General features: G+C 38.8%; 9 protein-coding genes and 1 non-coding gene across 10 annotated transcripts; 4 read left to right on the forward strand and 6 right to left on the reverse strand.

Annotated features, from left to right (window-relative positions):
• Positions 1-35: 35 nt before the first annotated feature.
• Positions 36-1,289, reverse strand: PBP2 (telomere maintenance protein PBP2; the record flags this gene model as incomplete). Its single annotated transcript, XM_455567.1, has 1 exon — positions 36-1,289. The coding sequence occupies one exon, from the start codon at positions 1,287-1,289 to the stop codon at positions 36-38; it is 1,254 nt and encodes a 417-aa protein (XP_455567.1).
• A 291-nt stretch (positions 1,290-1,580) lies between these two features.
• Positions 1,581-2,528, forward strand: SWC5 (Swc5p; the record flags this gene model as incomplete). Its single annotated transcript, XM_455568.1, has 1 exon — positions 1,581-2,528. One exon carries the CDS (start codon positions 1,581-1,583, stop codon positions 2,526-2,528), a length of 948 nt encoding a protein of 315 aa, XP_455568.1.
• An 88-nt stretch (positions 2,529-2,616) lies between these two features.
• KLLA0_F10747g (uncharacterized protein) lies at positions 2,617-4,815 on the reverse strand (the record flags this gene model as incomplete). The annotated part of the gene is made up of 1 exon (XM_455569.1): positions 2,617-4,815. The coding sequence occupies one exon, from the start codon at positions 4,813-4,815 to the stop codon at positions 2,617-2,619; it is 2,199 nt and encodes a 732-aa protein (XP_455569.1).
• Positions 4,816-5,377: 562 nt separating this feature from the next.
• Positions 5,378-6,364, reverse strand: SNF4 (AMP-activated serine/threonine-protein kinase regulatory subunit SNF4; the record flags this gene model as incomplete). The annotated part of the gene is made up of 1 exon (XM_455570.1): positions 5,378-6,364. One exon carries the CDS (start codon positions 6,362-6,364, stop codon positions 5,378-5,380), a length of 987 nt encoding a protein of 328 aa, XP_455570.1.
• A 387-nt stretch (positions 6,365-6,751) lies between these two features.
• On the forward strand, positions 6,752-6,863 carry SNR20. Its single transcript, XR_002633608.1, has one exon. It is a non-coding gene; the product is annotated as a U2 RNA (small nuclear RNA).
• A 516-nt stretch (positions 6,864-7,379) lies between these two features.
• CDC20 (ubiquitin-protein transferase activating protein CDC20) lies at positions 7,380-9,017 on the reverse strand (the record flags this gene model as incomplete). The annotated part of the gene is made up of 1 exon (XM_455571.1): positions 7,380-9,017. One exon carries the CDS (start codon positions 9,015-9,017, stop codon positions 7,380-7,382), a length of 1,638 nt encoding a protein of 545 aa, XP_455571.1.
• A 662-nt stretch (positions 9,018-9,679) lies between these two features.
• On the reverse strand, positions 9,680-11,008 carry DSD1 (D-serine ammonia-lyase DSD1; the record flags this gene model as incomplete). Its single annotated transcript, XM_455572.1, has 1 exon — positions 9,680-11,008. One exon carries the CDS (start codon positions 11,006-11,008, stop codon positions 9,680-9,682), a length of 1,329 nt encoding a protein of 442 aa, XP_455572.1.
• A 2,241-nt stretch (positions 11,009-13,249) lies between these two features.
• KLLA0_F10835g (Zn(II)2Cys6 transcription factor domain-containing protein) lies at positions 13,250-15,520 on the forward strand (the record flags this gene model as incomplete). Its single annotated transcript, XM_455573.1, has 1 exon — positions 13,250-15,520. One exon carries the CDS (start codon positions 13,250-13,252, stop codon positions 15,518-15,520), a length of 2,271 nt encoding a protein of 756 aa, XP_455573.1.
• A 1,116-nt stretch (positions 15,521-16,636) lies between these two features.
• Positions 16,637-17,263, forward strand: SMU2 (Smu2p; the record flags this gene model as incomplete). The annotated part of the gene is made up of 1 exon (XM_455574.1): positions 16,637-17,263. One exon carries the CDS (start codon positions 16,637-16,639, stop codon positions 17,261-17,263), a length of 627 nt encoding a protein of 208 aa, XP_455574.1.
• Positions 17,264-17,363: 100 nt separating this feature from the next.
• On the reverse strand, positions 17,364-18,578 carry POT1 (acetyl-CoA C-acyltransferase; the record flags this gene model as incomplete). Its single annotated transcript, XM_455575.1, has 1 exon — positions 17,364-18,578. The coding sequence occupies one exon, from the start codon at positions 18,576-18,578 to the stop codon at positions 17,364-17,366; it is 1,215 nt and encodes a 404-aa protein (XP_455575.1).
• Positions 18,579-19,299: the final 721 nt, after the last annotated feature.

Below are 19,299 nucleotides of genomic sequence, written 5' to 3' on the forward strand. Positions count from 1 at the left end.
TAAACAAACACGTTCAATAATACAAAGTGTACCAGTCACTCGTCGTTCATTCCAATGGTGATGTTTTCTTGTCTTTTTCTTTTATCCATATCAATTCTGTTATTGATCATCATTATGGCAGTTTGGGTTGCCAAAGGAGTTCCGATCAGGACAAGTTTTCTTTCATCAAGACCTTCCACAGGATCATTAATTTTAATCATGCATCCTGTTGATTGTTTGATCTGCTGAATATTTTTACCACCTTTTCCTATGACGTTACCAACAAATTTGTTATCGATGAACACCTCTTGTGGTAATACTAAGTGGGGAGAGATAGGAGATTGTTGTAACTGAGAGATTATTTTGACATGCTTACACGAGTCAACCATATCAGTATACGGCTGAAGAGACTGCTGTGGCCCTATTGGGTATTTGGAAACGGGTGGTTTCGTTCTGCGATTCATTGTCTTTTTGTCCATAGGATGATACTGATGATGCTCCTGGTGGGGTGCGACCATGGGTGTTATATCTTGAGGATTAGTCGGAGCACCACCTGAATAAATCATGTACATCTGGTAATTGTTGACTAGTACAGAATGCATCGGGCCAGGATGATAAAATACCGATTTTTTGTTCTTTAGTTTACTCTCATTTTCCAATATTGTTTGACCAATGTAGTAAGTAGCAATATGAATCGCGTCTGCAACTCCGGTAAGAGACAAAATTCTATCATTGGACATGGGCAGTTGTTGTGGACTTGCCATAAGCCTAGCAGCACTCAGATCCTCGATTTCGTGGAGCCTCGAACCTTGTCTACCGATTATGCACCCCATAAAATGGTGAGGAATTAGTAAATTCACCACTAATGGCAGAGATCTCTCATTTGAATCGTCATCACTCTCATTATTAATAGCCCTGACAATTTTCCCAAACGCTCTGGCTACTTCTTCACACTTTCCTCGAACAAATATTACCCTTTCCATGACACCATTAATGTTGTCTGACACATTAATTCTCGTGTTTGTCTCAGATTTTATCCTATTAACACGTTCTCCTTTTCCTCCAACCACTTTTGAAGCCTGCTTCATCAAACATAACATACGCAAATTAATATAATTAGGAACTTGTCCAGAGTCCTTCTCAGTGAGATGCGTGCCATCTCCGTTCAATTCCGAATTTTGGGGCTCAGCCTCGTTGTCTTCAAGAGCAACTCTTTTTATTCCAGCTTCTAGTGTTTCATGGTCGGGTTTCCGTTTTAAAGAGTTAGGTGAGCTTACGGGCTCCAAGCTCAAAACTTCTTCATCCGCCATAATATTATCAATCAATTGGCAAATACTAGCTCCCCTTGTCGTTCAATCTGCGTTTGTTGAGTTGTGCTCGAGGCCACTGTTTACAGTAAGGTTCGAAGACTAGACAAGTTTATCAAAATTCAATTTCGCTTTTATTTGTTGAAATTGAAAAACAGACATTTGACTGATAACCTTGAGACACCTTACCTCATCGATAGAGAAACAAAGGAGGAATAGCGTCGAGTGAAGGTTTATATCCTTAGACAATAATTACTTATAAGTGTGGCCGACATCTATTAAACATAAACAGACATGTCTGACACCAAGGGCTCTGACCTGAACGAGGATTCTGCATTAGAGTTTGATGAGGAAAGTTATCATGAATCTGAGGATGAGGACTTCGATCCCAGTAAAGAGCAGAACAAAAGGAAAACAACTAATGACAATAAAAAAACAGACGTCAATGCCAATATAAGTGACAGTGATCAGGACGAAGATGAAGATGAGGAGTATGACGAGGAAGCTCAAGAAGAAGAGAAGAAATATAGCAGTATTGTTAGCGAATCCGGCGGCCTCATCAAAACTAGAAGGGCAAGATTACAAGAAGAGCACGATGCTTTAAAGAATAAATACGAACAAATAGATATTGCAGAAACTTCCGGAAAATCTAATGATTTATGGCGTCAGTTGAAGGAACGAGCACTTAGTAGATCACAATTTAACGGATCTGTGATGGATCAAGATGCCGGTTCAATAACAGATTCTATGCAAGAACAGAAGATATTGATCGAACGTACTTATAAATTTGCAGGCGAAGTAATTAAAGAGAAAAAATGGGTTCTTCGTCACAGCGCAGAGGGTCAAGAATATCTCAATAGCATCAAATTCAAAACCGGTACTCTCGATAAAAATACGGTACCGCCTGATACTGTTAAAAATACTCAAGCTCAACAAACTGAAGGGAAACAAAATAGAGTTAACGAGGCAGGACGTCTTTTAAAGAGGCATCTGAAAAGGCCTCCTATTCTTGAGCAAATAATAGCCGGAAATCTAAAGCCTAAACTCACAACATTAGAGAAATCCCAACTCGATTGGGCCAGTTACGTGGACAAAGAAGGTATTCACGAGGAGTTAAACCTTCACAACAAGGACGGTTTCTTAGCAAAACAAGATTTCTTGAATAGAGTGGAGTCTTCCAAGGATCAAAAATACAGAGAACTTCGAAAATTGCAGTTGCAAACGGAGCAACAGAAACAGTAAACTCGTAATAGGAAGTAACGTTAAATTAATGAATTATAAAATAGTTGAACAAAAAGAGAACACTTAAATGGTATATATATCTTTTTAATCAAAAATGCGGTACTCCGATACCGGTAAAGAACATGTTAACTATGCTGAATATCCCCTCACCCAACACCAATCCTGAACTAAACACAATCATTTTCGTCTTTGCATCCGGGTTTCCTCTGTTGGTACGTAACCAGATGTGAGCCAACATGCCCCCAGCAAAACGTTCTATGGTGAAACTTGGAGAGTTGTAAATCCCAACACCTACCGCAACGCCAGATGGAATCCACAAAACCCATTTATAACCTCTGTCACGAAGACAGTTTTTAATTAAAGATAAAACGGCAAATATCGATCCCAGTACTAAAGAGCACTCCAGTGCTTTATCAGGCAAGCTTTTACCAGTAACTAACCTGGCACAATCAATCCACACAACAGCAGTTGGTATTCTGAATTGTTGATTGGGAATGTCGTAAATTTTATTGTACAACTTGTAAACTATACTGGACAAAACAATGGACCAAGCTGCGCCTATCGATTGTGCAATGAATTGTGCCTTTGGTGATGCTCCCAACAAATGCCCGGTTTTCAAATCTTGCATCAAATCCCCTGCCTGTTGAGCCCCAGCTTCTGCAACGCCACCCGCCACAAGATTCAATAGCACGCTACCATTCTGGCTATTCGGAATGATTAATGCGAACAACAATTGTGATAGTTTACCAATACCACTTACAGGATTTAAATCGGTTTCCCCTAATGCACGAACCGCTAAAATAGAAAGAAAAGAAGCTATAACCAGGGCCGAAACGATGGAGTACAATGGAATGATATCAATTCCAAACAAATATATCATTACTGTGACACATAGTATGAAAGAAATTGCCAATCCACTTAGCACTGTAGTATAGGCTACTAAATGTTTGGAATCAACTTCATGATCAATCTCTGTACTGACTAGTTTAACTGTATTTTCATGTCTACCCCGAGAATCGTTCAACACTCGTTCTTCTTCGAGTAACATCGATTGGATAGAATCATCCAAAACGCTATTGAACATTTCCATTTTGTCATCTAAGAGGATGAACTTCACAATTGATCGTATCGTGAAAACGATGAAGCCCACAACACTATCAACCACCATAATTGAAAGCGATGTCCAGATAATCCATCCTTGAACCCCATTTTCCCAATCGTGAACGTTGGCTTCAGGATCTACCCAGCGATTGTACCTTGCTAGAGGTGCCAAAATTCCCCACCCTAATATGCATCCAAAAAGCATATATGAAACCGTGGGCAACCCCATGATAATACCTTGACCAACGTATGCAGGCGACGGCTCTATATTCCATAGATAAACGTCCGAAGCATAATTTCCAAACATCGGGATTGACTTCACTGCCGGTACGAAATAAGAAGTGACGGTATATAATGCAGAGGCACTGAATGTCTTCATCAACACGCTAACATTTTCTCTATAAGTGGGCACACCTTTAGATGTAGATGGAACCAAATGGTTAACATTAGTCTCATTAGAACCATTAGAATCAGCAGATGTGTATGAATTGGGGGCGTTAGAATTCCCATTTCGCAGCAGCGGTGAGATTTCACAGTTAGTTTCATCATCACTGCATAGAACTTCACCATACTCCCTTAATCTTCGTTCCTTCATCTCAACCAATTCCTGTGTGGTCACTTCTTGCAAAATCTCAGACCCGTTCAACACTGAAATTAAAGTTGCCGTTGCACTGCCACTGGGAAACGGTAACTTTTCCCTCACAATAACTTGCTTCCTAATCGGAACTGCAAAGAATATGCCAAAAAATGCTAACGCTGCCGACCACATTAGCAATTCGTTAAAAGAGAACGCTTCTCCCATATGTCTTGTACCACCACTTTCCTCATCAGTTAGAAACTTTTCAATCGCTGGAACCACTCCAACAAATCCATACGCTAACGGTCCAGTTCCAACTGCGACTGCGATACTTTGCACATAAACGTTCTCAACATCGCTAAACTGCGAATCATTGGGGAAAACCAAGGGCCACACTTGCTTGAAAACAGCACAAGCTAGAAGAGCACTGGGCAACGACATCATAGAAACCCACCCTGTCTGTAATCCAAACTGAAAGTTAGACACTAGTACAAGAGAACCTATTATCAACCCGATTATTGTGGATCTTAGTGTCACTTGCTTCAACCAGGGTTTACGATCCCATTCCGTTATGCTCCCACCCCTACTTCCACCAGTCTGACTCTCCATGTATAATTAGGTACTCAATTGCTTGTTAAACCGAAGATCACTACCACTGCTCACAACATACAGATCCACTGTTCTCACAACGTTACTACATGCAAGAGCTTCGGGATTGCAACTTCACATTATTTTTGCAGCATTCATTTATTACCCAGGATTGCATCCTTTTAAATGTTGCAGTTTTTCATGTTGATGAGGAATATAAAGGCAAAAAAGTCGTAGATAAGGCATAATTAGTCAGACAGACGAAGCTGGAGATAAGTATGCTATCGTAGGATATTTCCGTCCCCAAAACTGCTCCACTTTTAATGGTCAGTCTTATTTTTTCCTATGTGTTGGTTTATCACACTATACAGTGATTGTATAATATTCTTCCAAGAACGTTCCTCTATATGCGTCGTATGTATGTATATAAGAATGTCTGTCATTATTAGTCGTTACTAGTACATTAAATTCGTGGAGTTTCCTGCATATAGATTCAGGCACATACGGAAAAACACACGGAAGGTGCAAAGACTCGCTAACCTTAAAGCTTCTTTTTTTTCCAGTTACCAAATGAATCATATCATTATGATTCTGCGAATAGTATGTATTTTAGGATATCGCTTAGAGTGAGAACACCAGTTAGGAATCCGTTCGAATCGACGACGAAAAATCTATGTACACGAGATTTTCTCACTGTATCAAGAATGGAGGAGAGTTTATCGTTTTCAGTACATGTGAAGACACCTTCGAAATCATCACTTCTTCTCATCAGAGCTTCCCCAACGGATAGGGAAAGATCGTTGTATATGCCTCCCTTAATGAGACCTAGGACATCAACGGCTTCGTAGACGTTGACCAATTTACCTTGCTCATCGACAATTGGAACACTGGAAACGCCTCCAGCCAGAGTTAAAAGTTGAATGACATCTATTACTGGCGTGCTCATTTGACAACTCATGATGTTATTTGTCGATATAATGTCCAACTCACGTAGAGGCCTCTTTAGATAGCGGATTTCCTTGCAGTTCAATGCCACAAATTTTAGGATACGGTATTGTGTTAACACACTCACGACAATTTCTCTTTGAGTCTCTTCATCTTGATCAATCAAAGGGATCCTCCTGGACCGGGATTCTATCATCTTCACACATGCTTCATACAACGGTCTGAATGGATGAATTGATCTTGTATCGTAAGGCTGGATGCCAATGGCCCTTTCAATATCTTTGAGTCCGTTCAATTGTAGTTTATCCACCAGTTCAAACTTATCCGGGTTGTGGAAATAATATTGAATCACATTGATGAAGTCTGAACTTGTCAATAAACCTGCAAATTTGGAAGTTTGAGCATCCCACAAGGGAGCAGAAACAACATTGTTTTGTAACAGGATATTTAACGATTTTTTCACTAGTAAAGAAGTGTCCAACACAATCAATCTATATGAAACTGGTAACACATCATAAGATGTCTTAGACTGAAGGAAAACACGTATAGACTGGACAGCAAGTTTCTGTTCCAGCTCAATGGTCTGCTGATCTTTCGGTTGAAGTTTATCACTGCTTGCAGGCATCTGTGTATAAATTGCTTGTGTATTCTTGAATAACAGCTTCTCAAAACAATGGAATAGGTACGTAAGCTGATAAAATGAAAGAAGTAAAGTTTCTAACAACACCTCAGTACTTTGAAACCAACACAATCAGACAGTTATAGATCAGATTTGGCCCTCCAACTCATAACAAACTCGTTGATTCTAATGCTCTAAGGCCATTCATATCACAGAGCCTTACGTATCATAAATATTTCAATCCAATTATGGGGGGAGTACCATAAATCACGTTTTACGAAACAAGCAATGGAAAGTGAAAAAAATTTTAGTATAAAAGGAACAAAGTCTGAGATTCATTCACTTCTCACTATGTATTATAAGTTCGCGAATCTTTTTTGAGTTTTGCTTAAAAAGCCAAATCTCTTTGCCTATTGGCTTAGATCAAGTGTAGTATCTGTTCTTTTCAGTGTAACAACTGAAATGTCCTCATAGAGGATATTACTGTTACAGACTCAGTTTTTGGCCAACATTACAACTAAAAAACTAACGTTTCCGGGCTTGAAGAGGGTTTCCAGTTGCTTCGCGCGGGAGATAGAATGAGGATTGGAGTGGCACGGAGGATCTTGGCGGGGAGAGGGTAGACATTAACGATAGTCTTCGGATTGTCGAGCGTGTTTTCCCCTCATGTTTCCTTCCTTTTCCCTTCCGAATCATTTCACTGTTCTCTTCTATTTCTTCTGGTTAACCTAGGAGTGTCGTTACCATTGCACTTTTGCTGAGGCTTGAGGAATCGTATTCCTTCCGCTTCATGCTCCCTCGGTTTCTGACGCACTTTTTCTCTGAAAGCCTGGTTTTTTCTCCTTTTATTCCTTCTAAGTGGATTTGCTCACATTTCCTGGAAATAAGCTTTTAGATGAGTTCATCTGATCTGCATAGAAGGACAAGTGCCATATTATTTGCTGTCAGAGAGATTACTTTCTCATTACTATAATTATTATTAAAGAAAGAGTTTATATCGAATGCATTTTTTCCTGGAAAACTACCTAATAATGTATGTGCCTTTGGATGGTGATCTTTGAGGTTCGTCATTTTCATGCGATTTAGTGTCTAATTTGTCTGTGTACCTATGAGTTCTATCATCCAAGTATTTCCTTTTGCGTCTTTCTTCGAAGACTCGATAGAACTTGAGATTCTCATCTCCTCCAACAGATGCTATAGTGGTGCCATCAGGGGATAATTGCGATGAAACAATACGTGAATCATGCGCTTGTTGTATTTCCGCAACTTTGAATTTTGTCTCGTAATTGTATATGGTTATGCAGTTATTTGGTGTACCACCTGTGGCTACAATTTCTGTATCCATACAACCCGAATGTTTGGAGTAACTTTGGCCCCAGTGCAACGAGCTCACTTGTGAGCCTGTATCTATAGTTCCGAGCCTATTACCAGTAGTTGTATTCCAGAAATGTATATGCTTGTCTAATGAACCACCGCCGGTGGCTAATAGATTGGTAATTTCCGGATGCCAACTAATAGCCTTGACTGCGGCTTTGTGATTTCTTTTAGTCCATATTGGATCATTATTTTGCCTTGTATCCCATATCATAACTGTATTATCATTGGCACCACTGGCCAATTGTATACCGTCTTCCCTAAAGCTTAACCCACATACTTCACCTTGATGTCTTTCCCAAGTTTGCACTACATGGTTTTTGATTCGCACATCATTGATTTGGATTTCACCACTTTTGCTACCAGTAACACAAAGGGTATCCAACCATGACTGAGAACCAATGCGTACACCAAGGCCTGACCTCATTGTCCTCACATGTGTCATAGTTTCGGCATCCCATATTTCGACGTTACCGTCGTTTTTGCCAATGGAAATATGACAGCTATCATCTGACCATGTTAAACTGGTACATGTGGCTTTCAACTCCACCAATAGATTAACATCTCCAGACTCTCCATCCCAGAGGTAAATGCTGTTATCTAATGCAATTGCCAAGACGTTTTTCTTGGACCAGCTTAGTAAGTTAAGATAAAAATCATCTTGAAAACCCGGTGCATCAAGAATCCTTTCTGGATTGGTGTTGATTTTCCTAAGCTTGGCTAGGGCGTTTGTCTTTGAATCAAATTTGTAAGTTTGCCTACTGCCAATTGAGAAAATTGGGCGATCCAAGGAAGGTTGTGGTGGGAGAGGCATGTACTGTAAAATCCTTTGGTTCATATCCAACCCACATGCATTTGCAACTTTTTGTTTGAACATTTTCTTTGTCTGCGCGCTCAAATGTTTAAAGGGTGAAGCGTTTGGTGGTGGTTTTATTTCTTCAGGATCTTCTTCCAGATCAATGCACTTGGTGTTTTGTGAATGATGCACTTGCGGTATGAAACGATCAGGGTTTGTTTCTTGGTCAATTGAATTATACCCTGTCCCGCTTAATGGTTCGTGAACAGGCGATTCTTCTCTAAAAAATGAAGAACTCCTCCGCAGTAAAGGTGGAATTCCATTTTTAGCAATCAGCTTAGGCCTATTGATAGTATTTGTCACGTTTCCAAGCGTCGATTTTCCCTTTCTCTTTGTAATCTTATTCTCATTAGGAATAACATGTAACTTTGTTGGTGAAGTTAATGAAAGCATTGATTGCTTCGCAGAAAGCTGGCTATTCTTGTCCATTTCCCCATACGATTAGGGCACTTCTCTCTTTTCGAATTCTTACCTAACAACAATAATATACTTCGTCTGAGTTTAGTTTGAAGGATGTCTAACAACGTAGTTGCTTGTTCAAGTAAATCCACTGAATGCCAATTAAGAAGCATAAAATACTAATCAAATATATATGGAAAGGTATTGAATCGAATATGACACTTCCTCTGCCCCTAAAACGAATGGATATAGGAATAGTGGTTTGCTTGAAATGTGGGAACTCTCTTTTGAGGTTATGTTCTGGTTCAATTAGTGCTTTGTGACAATTTTTCGTCAACATATGTTATACACTGATTTATTGTTTACATTTTGCCTAATTTGGATACATAAGTGTCAATCGAAAAGGGCATAAACATTTGAAATTAATGTCAAAAGTAATAACACCCAGTAAGTGTGAGTGGACTATGAGGTTGTTAACAGACTTTTATCATAGATCTGGTCTTTGACAGGTTATATTAAGCAATGGTATTTAATACTTGAATTATGAATTTCAAAGGAAAATACAATTTTCTTTATTTATATCTAAAGGATACAGATTATCTAGTATTCTGAAACTCTTGAAAACTTTGTCAACGACAAAGCATAATTGTCCTTCAGGATATTGCTGAAGTAGATATTGAAGTCTACTATATTTACCAGCCTCTACATGGAATCCAGACATCAGTAATTATGCCTTCATCATTCACCACAAAATAGTGACCGAAACATGCCATGGTGATACATACGTGTTGCATTAGTATTTCAACTTTTGTACCGTGAGGTATCATTTTGCAATCGTCATCTAGCGGCTGCAAAATACCATGTTCTTGGGAGAGTCTTTGTAAAAACCACTGTCCATACTCTGGGTGTTCAGGCAACAAACCATAGCCCGGGAATTTGTGGGAAACTTCTTTTGTCATTGATAAAACACCAGTGTTCGTTAACATTTCCCCAATTGAATTGCCTCTCTTTGGGTATTGCGATATGACAGTACCTAAAACAAAAGAGGAAATATTATGCTCTGTAATCGCACCTGTAGAAACCTGTTGCAAGTCAGAAATCATTAAGTTACCTGCATGCAATTCTAGAGTCCCATGTAAGTTATTAATGTATTGGGAGAGTTCAGAAGTGTTCGTAGCATATTGGAAAGACCTTGCGGTGGGTGAAGCACCAACACTCAATATCAACTTAGAAACTGGATATTCCTCGTCAATTGCAAGAAGTGTATTGCAAGCATTATTGACATGGTCAATTTCTTCTCTCAACACAGATTCATTAGCCTCTGCAGACGATTTAGAATATGAATGTCCTGCATGAGCGTAAAATCCAAATAATTCAATGGAATCAGTTGCCTTCAGTAATCTTTCTAAAAGAGCAATTAAGTCCTCTTCTAGGAAAACCCCAGCTCTGTGGGTTCCACAATCTATCTTAACGAAAACAGACCACTTGAAATCGGGATCACCCAATTCCTTAGCGAACTTTTCCAGGAAGTCAATATGTTGAATGTTATCAACAAAGATTCTAAAGTGATCAACTTTCTTGGAGATTTCGTATAACTGAGGAATAATGTCAGGAACACACGCAGGTAATCCATAAGCCATGTCTGTAACGATCTTAGTCTTCTTTTTTTCATGGTAATCCAATACCAAGTACGCCTCTCTAAGGGTACTCACCACTATGGAACCATATTTGGGGCCATCATATTCAGGAAGGTTATGACCCAATTGTTTCAATGTGCCCTCGATTGTCTTATGAGTCTTGATATGAGCACGATACTTAACAGGTCTCTCCAAAAGGCTGTTGATACTATCAATGGATTGAAGTAAAGTGCTTATATTGGAATCAATTACAGGTTCTTTCATAATTAACGCTGGAGTTGGTAACTCCTTATAATGCCTCCCTTTGTAGGCATTTCGGATGGATTCCTGTACACCTGCAGGATCGAGTGGATATCTCTCAGATGGACTCAATTGCGTAGCCATTGGCGGTCTCTATCACTGGTTGGAGCCTTTGATAGATTGGACACTCTTTGATAGATTGGACACTCATGCAAAGAAATGTGACAGGTGCAAGATGGTTTCTCATTATATATACATTAGGTGCCTGGCTTGGCAGCCAAAAAAAATTGAGATGTTTTATCTCTCAGATTTCTGAGGGGTAGATATGAGATTACAAAATTCTGGCCACATTAAATCCACCTTACGCTTCCTTCTCAGCCGCAGTTCATTGTGTAACTTTCTGCTGCCTGACAATACGAATACGAATGCGAAGATGTGTTATCAAGCAAGTGACAGGAAACAATGATACATCCTCTTGGCTATCGAAAGTCGACACTGGCTTGCAGTACATAAACATTCGCCGGTTTTTATAAGATTATTCTTCGAACGATAAAACGATGTGATGATCTTAAAACGAAAATGACGTATTCTGTATCATTTCCCCTCCTCTCGAGCAAGAGAATATCACGGAATGGCTAATTCTTATATATTAGGTTGTTGGTGCCGCAGTACCATGTGCGATAGCGGATATTCCAAAATACCCACTAGAACCAAAACCCAAGAAGGGTCCAGACGTTTCTTGGTGCCTTTCGACTTTTTGTTTTTGTTTTGCCGTTCTGGTCTAGGTACGAATGAAGGAACATGAAAAACGACTAGTCTCGTAGTGAATCACGATGTTCAGAAAATCACATAACGGAATGATGGTATAAAATCGAAGAACCCGTTAGTACACTCATGGTGGGGAAAACCATTAAACGAATAGATCAGCACGGTAAATCCTCGCATTCTTTATCTGATATTAAATGTCTTCTACTGGTATGAGCGTATGTCATGATAAGAATCTTAAACGGAAAACACCCACATAAACGAACAGTGGGATTGGAATCATTGTCGCAATAAGAAATCAACATGAAACGCATCCATCGCCTAAAATAGATAGCATATAATATTCAAGACTAACAGAAATAGTATACGAGTTGCAGACCTACATTCCGAAGATGAAAATTTTCTAGTTGCGGCTTAAACGGCTATATCCTTTTTTTTTTTTTTTTTTTTTTGTGCGCTTCTCGAATCCTTTAGTCTTTCGGAGCAACGATGATTACACAGCAGGAAGTAAAAAAAGAAAGAGCCTAGAAATATGTTGAATGTCATGACAAATTACAGACATTACTACGGCACTGCGCATTGATGTGTCCGAGCCATTGTCATTCCAAATGGACAAAAAAAAAAAGACTATTGTCTAATTTTTTTTTATGCGAGATTGTCCATCTTAAAAGTTTAAAAAGAAAATCAACCCAGGTCTCGAGAGCGAAACCCAAACACCGAGAATTGGAATGCACCAAGAAATAACAAACAAAAATGCACATATACTGCCCGATGTCAATTTACTTTTTTCTCTCACTCTTTATAACGAATACACATCATCATAAATATATACGGCTGCCTACATAGCAATCATCCTCCATGGCGTGGTGATTGCTACTGACGGTAAAGCTATATTTCCTACTACGAGGAAAACCAAAAACAAAAAGCTGAAACAAAAAAAAAGAGACATATATAAAACATATCGTAGCAACTGTAATACTCACGAGTTCTTGCTTTCTGCGTGCGTTTCCGCTTTACCTGCCCTGTTCTGGCTCTAGTGCATTATTTCTACAGTGCATTCTTAACGAGAAAACAAATCGATTATTCCTTTTACGACGATTTCAGTAGGCGTATACTTTTTTCATTTTTTAGTTTTCAAGGTTTTTTTTTATTTTCCAGTTTTTCAATATTTACTACCGGTGAAGATTTGGATAATCATTTCTGATTAATCATTTAAAGAGGTAAAAGTGAAGAGCAAGTGAGACAAGAGCAGAAACGTTAGTAGTTACTTGTGAGACAGAACACCGAACTATTTTTGAGGGTTGATGCACTGATTGTTATTATTTCCACTCCAATTTTTCCTTTCCCTTTATTTTATTTTTTTTTTATAATTGATTGGGAAGAAAGTTAACATTAACCCAAAATATCAAGATTACTATCGTTGCTTAATTCTTTTTATTATATTATTTTCATTATTATTCATATTTCATCACTATTTCCTTTACCAAACTTAACCAAGAACTTATAAAGAAACATACATTACACTATAGGTAATTGGGATCAAGGCTAACCTTTAAGCTATTAACCGATAGTTTTACTTTCCTTCTTAGTATTCTCTTTTTGTCTGTCTTATTTAAGTTGATGGAAGAGTCTATCTTTGATGTATCCAATTCTGGAAAGAAGAGGAAGACAAGATATTCCAGAAAAGGATGTCTGCAGTGCAAACGTTCGCATTTGAAATGTGATGAGGGTCAACCGAAATGTGGGAAATGCGTCAAGAGAAATATTTCATGCACGTACCAGTTAAGTCTTGTATTTCAAGACGTATCACAGTCGAAACTGAAAAGCATGCCTGTCATTCATTCAATTATGGATTCTAATGATGGTATGATTAAGGAGATACCATCCCAGCCGATAGGTAGTCAACCACGCAAGAAATCTTCGACTTCTTCGACTTCTTCTTCACAATCACTTACACATACACTGCAAATTCAACCACATCCACAACCGCATCCACAAGTACGTCCACAAGTCCATCAACAAGTTCATCAACAGGCACATCAACAGGCACATCAACAGGCACATCAACAGGCACATTCACAGGCACATCCGCTGGCACAACCGCAAGGACAACCGCAGGGACAACCACAAATACCTACACAACTGCCATTGCTGCTGCCGCAGCTGTCACAGCAACAACAGCCACAACATCAACAACAACAACAACAACAACAACAACAACAACAACAACAGCCACCACAACGACAGCAGGAACATTTACAATTGCTGTCTAATATACCGCAGCAGCAGCAACAACAACAACAACTTTCAACCCAGCAAGCAGATTCATTACACTGGAATGTGAAACCTGATTTTGCTCAACTGCTGGATTTGAACGACTTTAACTTACAAAATCTCATTTGTGTCTCCCCATCAGACGCCAAATTACTGAGCTTACCAAACCTTAATGCCAAACCTAATACCTCAGCCACAGAATTAAAGAACTGGGTACCTCTTTTAAAACCATACGATATAAATTGGAGAAACTTTGTCTGGATAGATATGTTACAACTTTTAGAGAAAGAGGATCCATTCCAAACTGCATACAAAAGTGTAAATCCAATTGCGATCAGCGAAATCAGAATCGATGATCCCAACCTAACTAACTTCATTTGGAGATTTGCTTGTACGACTTTGATCGCGGGTAATTTCTTGTTATTTCCTCATGATAGATTCGATACCTTCATGCGGTGTCTCTGGTCTTTGAATGAGAAACATACAATTGTCCAAGATGCTATACGATATGACATCTCAGTTTTTATGCAGGACGTGTATGAAAATGCAAAGTTGCATCATTTCTCCCAAATATGGGATCGTTATGTAAGAGCCTTAAGTTTCAAACAAGTGTTGGGAACCATCAATGAAAGAATCCAAAATTCTCAAGACTTTGTGGAGTATGTTTGCTTAACATTCACCGTGTTCCTCATGTTTTTTGCTAATAGTGCCTTGAGAAGTAATCTCTGGAGAACTCATCTTAGAGGATGTCAACAGCTTTTGATCAGAGCATCAATATTGATGCCAAAGGGTCAATTGACCGATCTAGAGCAGAATGCTGCTGATATTTACAGTGTTTTAAGGGATTGGTTCTGTCATGCGGAAACAGCCGCTTCAATCGCATCGAATTTTGGAATTTCTTTAATTGATATCACTGAATTCACAAAGACTGCTTTCCTTACTGAAAGCTCTCCGTTGTCGTTAACAGGCAATTCTTTCAATCTCTTGAAAGGTATGTCCAATAACCTCAACTCTGTGTATTTCCACCTCTTGTTGCGAATGTTCGAATTTAAAGACAAAGGCGTCGATATTTCCGGATTAAACATTTTCCTTTTCAAAGTCAACGGAACGACAAAATCAGTTTTACCTCAATTATCTATGTTCGGTAGAGAATTGCTGGATGAATTACAGCGTTCAGCAGTTTTAGATTCGAATCTAGAATTGAATCTCATCGACGTGACTGACCTAAGGTTGAAATTTTCAATGCTTGCATCGCATAGCATGTTTTACTTTCTAATGGAAGTCTATCTCAAGGTGTACTTTCTTGATGTTGATCCAAAATCTCCTGAGATCAAAAGTATTCTATACACAATGGTGAAAACTTCTTATAGCAACCCTTATTACTCATCTTGTGGGGTGTGCTGCCATCCATCGTTGTTCGTAGGAGCACTCACATGTATTATAGCTGAAGATGATGTGCTTTATGTCCATTTCATCGACCTTTTGAGTAAAATCACCGACAGCGGAATGGCAGTTGCTAAAAATAGTGTAGACAAGCTAAACGCCATCAAAGCTAATGTTGCAATTGGTGCTTATCAGAATATCATCAATCCTGATCATGACTTTATCCCCATCTAAGTTAATATTCCCTTTCAATGTCCAAAAAAATAACGAAGTCAATCACTTTAAATGAATCCTCTAAACTGGAACAAATATCATGCCAAAGTTGTACTATTTCAATTATAATATAGAAGAATATAGATTTTCAATCAGTTACTTATTTATCTTGATGTGTGAGAATATATATATATATCTCCCATCCAAAATTCATTCAATTAAGAAACAGCTTTTTTAGCGCACAGATTCAAGTTTTTTACGGAATTTTTCTGTTATTGTTTTGAGTTTAAGGTTCAGTTTAGGGAAAAAATGCTCTTCAAGTCGTTATTAATTCGGAATTAAAATACAAAAATGGCGTATCCTGCATATTTAAACAAAACATAGAACGGTCGATGCAGCGCTCAAAAATGTAACAAAGGAGAAAACAGCAGAGAGTATGTCGTGCCACAAATTTTTTACGGAATGCTAACTAGAGATTAAATGGTGATAGTATTCCTAGATTTACTTATGTTGACCGTCAAAAACCTCAATTAACTAAAGGAAAGCTCGTTTTTTGCTTTAAATAGGAAATGTTTTCCACGGAAGTCTAAAAAAGTTGTAGTATTCTTTAATAAATTTCAAAAAGATGAGGAAGATCATGATCTTCGAGATTTTGTTTGTTGCCTTCTCGATACCATCAAAGAACAGTATTAGAGGTGAACACCTGAAAGCTCAGAAGCCACGTAATAGTCAAAACATCATAATTCAGAAACTAAGGAGGTTGAATATCAAGTTTGATAGATTGAATTCACTTTCAAATCTCCAGAAATTGACCGCCAATGACTATATGTTTCTTTATTCGATGCCTTCAGGAATGAGTCGGTATTCATTGAGGCAGTGTCGCAACTCTGGTCACGTTTTTTCTACAACAATCAGGTACCAATTTTGTGAAAAAAAACTGAAACTTTATGCATTTAGGCAGTAGACATGGTAAGTTAATGAAATATGAGATGAGATCAGTTTATAGAGAATGAGGGAGCTATGAAAAAGAACTTAAGCTATATAACCATTGGTATCTCAACCGTTTCAGCGTACTCTGCTCGGTAGATATTATTTTGAGAGATTCTAAATATCAGGCCAAGCAATCGGGTTACCATCATGTCTGCGAAAGCTGCAGGAAAAGTTGAGAATGGCGTAATTAAACATACGAAAGAGAGTGAAGCTGACAAGAGAAAAAATGCTGGACATAGTTATAGGAGGAAGAGAGGGAGACGGTCAAAGGCAGAAAAATCAGTACCTGCAGAGAAGGCAACCAGTCTTGAAATTACCGCCAAATCATCCCATAATGAAAATGCAGAGAAAAAATTCAAATTGAGAAATGCCTTGAAGTTGCAAAGAAAAGCCGAAATTGACCAATTGTGCCATTTGGCTGGGTCAGATATTGTAATGTTAAGGAAAGGACAATATGTCACGACCTACTCGCTAACGTTTATTACCACTGATCAAGATCAGAATCAAAAGAAAGTGAAATGTGTTTTCAACATTCCGGTCGATTATCCTCAATCCGCCATAAAGCTAAGTAAACCGAAAGACTGTTCTTCAGATGACCCGTTATCACGAATTGTAAACAATTTCAATTATAAATCAAAAGCTTTACTCAAAGATAAACAGCCGCTAGTTATACAATTAAACTATTTGGTTACCAACTGGAATTCTTTGCAGTCTCCGGAGTATATAAATAGGGACACGGTACAGAAGAATCTGATGTCAAAACTCTCTGATTGAAAAAAAAACACAGTAGCGAATAATATGAGTTACTCATCATATTCATCGAAATGGTCATTACAGAAGAGGGAAACTACATTATACACACGTTAATATTCACTCACTCCTTGACGAAGACTGCAGCAGCTCCCATACCAGTACCGATACACATGCTAACAACACCAATTTGACCAGCGTCTAATTCCCTTAATATGGTAGCGACTTGTCTGGCACCAGTGCAGCCCAAAGGATGACCTAAGGCAATCGCGCCTCCCCTTGGGTTCAATTTCTTCTTGTCGATTTTTAGATGGTTGACACAGAAAATGGCCTGCCCTGCAAAGGCCTCATTAATCTCGTAAACATCAACATCGTTGACATTTAAACCACAGTCTTTGAGGACTCTTGGAATCGCATATGCTGGGCCAACACCCATGATCTCAGGTGGAACACCTACTGCCTGGAACGCAACGTACTTACCAACGATTTCCAAACCCAATTTCATGGCCATGGATCTTCTCATTAGCAACACACCAGCAACACCATCTGATATCTGAGAAGCGTTACCGGCAGTTGTCACACCTGTTTCCTTCACAAATGCAGGTTTAATCTTTTGTAACGATTCGAAAGTGACGCCCTTTCTAGGACCTTCGTCCTGCGCAATTATAGATCCGTCTGGTAGTTCAATAGGGATGATTTCATCTTTAAACAATCCCTGTGAGACAGCCCTTTCCGCTTTATAGAATGACTCCAGGGCAAATTTGTCCTGGTCTTCTCTTGAAATTTGGAACTTCTTAGCAACGTTTTCATTAGTAAATCCCATTGGTATCATACACTTAGCAGCAGCCGTGTTCGATTTCAACTCATTTGATATAGACCCAAGAGCCTTCGGACCATAGTTCTTAGACATAGATTCCACCCCGATAGCCAACCCTACATTGATCTGCCCAGAAATGATCTTATTTGCAACGTCGTTAACGGCAGTTAACCCTGAGGAACACTGTCTGTTAATAGCCACTAACGGAGTTTGATATGGCAAACCAGCAGCTAACATCGCAGCTCTATGTTCTGTCGCACCTGCACCGGGATTCAACACATTACCACACGCAATTTCTTCAATGACACTCTTATCAATGTCAACTTTCTCAAAAAATTCCTTCAGAAACTGTGTAAGTAAATAATCCGTGTTAACATCTTTGAATCCTCCTTTGAACCCTTTACCAATAGCTGAACGATACGCAGCTACAACAACCACATCGTCCGGATTCTTACTCTTTATATCCTTTTCAGAACTGCGTCCTGTCAAATGTTTCTCTAATTGTTGAAGTCTGCTAGCCATATTATATTTCTGATTGACTGTACTCGCCTGTAGTATACTTATATCTTGCCCTATGATGTTCACTTGTCAATCAATTCATCTGATAAAAGTCAGTGATAAAGGAATAATGTCAGCATGACACATTTATGTACGTAATTTATACAAAAAATTATTTGTCAAAGGGATCACTCGCTAAAATAAATATGGGGAATAACGAACAATGAGCAGAACCAACCAGCCGTCGTTTTGGAGTATGTTAAAGAGGATTTAATGATCGCATACATCCCTTCTTCACGGCCATTAAGCTCGCAGTTAATCATCAACACTGAAAAGCAGAAACTTTACGGAGCTCCACGATGTCATTAACAATGATCCTGACTTAATCTAACTACAGTCTCAAATTTGCCTTTGCTCAAGGCTATGTCGTAGAATTGGAGATCGGCATTGTCACACTAATTCCGGTTTTCGTTATGAAATACCCTAAAAATGAAAGACCAACGTCGCATGCGGGGTAACCCCCAAGTTGAAAAAACTTACCCCGGGTAGCAAAGAAGATCCAACTCACGTGACTAGTATCTATAGATTGTTTCACGTGTCGCGTACTGTTTCCTTCTGGTCTCTTCTTCCTTTCCAAAGTGCGTTTCTGAGCTTTTGATCCTGTTTTTGTTTACGTTTTTTAATTTTTGATCCATCTATTAAGGAACGTAACAAAATGAAGCACTAAAAGCGTATGAAATTTAGT

The sequence above is a fragment of the Kluyveromyces lactis genome, assembly GCF_000002515.2.
Source record: "Kluyveromyces lactis strain NRRL Y-1140 chromosome F complete sequence".
NCBI lineage: Eukaryota > Fungi > Ascomycota > Saccharomycetes > Saccharomycetales > Saccharomycetaceae > Kluyveromyces > Kluyveromyces lactis.